The sequence below is a fragment of the Cryptosporidium hominis genome (genome assembly GCF_000006425.1).
Source record: "Cryptosporidium hominis TU502 chromosome 3 CHRO013178, whole genome shotgun sequence".
NCBI lineage: Eukaryota > Apicomplexa > Conoidasida > Eucoccidiorida > Cryptosporidiidae > Cryptosporidium > Cryptosporidium hominis.
Genome location: NW_666912.1, coordinates 2021 through 3482, shown reverse-complemented (window position 1 = coordinate 3482; position 1462 = coordinate 2021). Strand labels below are relative to the sequence as shown.

Genomic DNA, 1462 nt, shown 5'->3' with positions numbered 1-1462 from the left:
ATTTTTGAATTTTATTTCATTGTACAAGCTATTTAGATTGAAAGAAAGAAATTGTCTTTTTTTTGGAGTATTTTCTGATTATTAGTGGGGCTAAATTCGCCGGTATTTTTTTAATTTATCAATAAGGTACCGGTCAAAAATGAAAATTAAAAAAAAAATTAATCCGAGAATTAATATAAATTAAAATGACTAAATCATATATTTTGCGAATTTACCTTAATATTACCATCTAATAATAAACCTTGTTACATAGTATTGAATTAAACTAATAAAACAGCATTAATGCAACCATCAATTTCTGGATTATTAGTCACCTGAGCATACTTTGCCCATACAACTTTACCAGTTTGTGTAACAAGACCTAGTTCACTAACATTTACCTCAATTATAGTACCTTTAGTAATTACACCTAATGTAGTATATAGTTGGCTTTGTGGATTTTTCTTGATGGAAACAATATCAAGGTAAAAAGTGGTCTTAAGTTCTGGATGTGTAACATGAGCCTTTTTAAATCTTAGCCCAGTTGGCCTAATGTATCTCTCGAGCTTTGGTGGTTTTCTAGTAAAGTCATTTCCAACAAAACAAACTTTATTGACAACTCTCTTCCATGATTTCTTCTGTCTCTTACCAGTTCTTAAGATTTTGAACATTTCATCTTCATTCAAAGCCTTAATTTTTGGAATAGGTACTTGCCACTTTGCAGATTTTTCCTTTCTTTTCTGCTTTATCATATTACTTAGAATCTTCGTTCGATTAACCCCCTCACGGTCCAACAAGTATGATGGAACTGCACCTTTCTGTACATTTTCTGGGTCCTTTTCAACTGCATCTTTCTCCTCGTTAGCTTTAACTAACTTTCTCAAAGTGGCCTTTTCAGCATATCTCTTCTTATTGTAAAGTTTAGCCTTTATACCTCTGAGTTTTTGAGCATGTTGAGAATCTTTGTGGACTTTTCGTGATTCAAACTTTCTCTTCTTTTCAAAGTGATCAAACCTATATCCGTGGCGTTTTCTGTGTAATTCAATATATTCATTCTGAGGCATATTTGGCCAAATAAGTATCAATGCTATCTTTTACTACTAAAAAAAAAAAAAGAAAAAGTCTTTCCACCTTCCTCTAATACAAAACTTTCTCTGTATTTTATAAGAGAATTTTTTTTATTTTCTTTTCAATCAACTTTCACGTCCAATCTTGATTTTATTATTCCGCTAATATTTAATTATTAACCATTAAATATATATATTTTCACCATTTATTTTCTCTCTAAGTGCACTGACCGCCGAACATTTGGCGCCTCAAATTTATTCGGTACCTAATTAAATACCGCAAAATGTCTTTAAAAGCCGAGCATCACGATCAAAAAAATATAATAAATAAAAAGTTATTCGGGAATTAGTGGGGTTGATTAAAACTAGTGTAAATTGTGTGTAATAATAATAGGAAGCTTTCTTTTTTTTGCTTT

At 30.6% G+C, this 1462-nt stretch overlaps 1 protein-coding gene across 1 annotated transcript; it reads right to left on the bottom strand.

Annotated features, from left to right (window-relative positions):
• Positions 1-260: 260 nt before the first annotated feature.
• Chro.30461 (RIKEN cDNA 5730427N09 gene) lies at positions 261-1043 on the bottom strand. Its single annotated transcript, XM_660274.1, has 1 exon — positions 261-1043. The coding sequence occupies one exon, from the start codon at positions 1041-1043 to the stop codon at positions 261-263; it is 783 nt and encodes a 260-aa protein (XP_665366.1).
• Between the last annotated feature and the right edge of the window lie 419 nt (positions 1044-1462).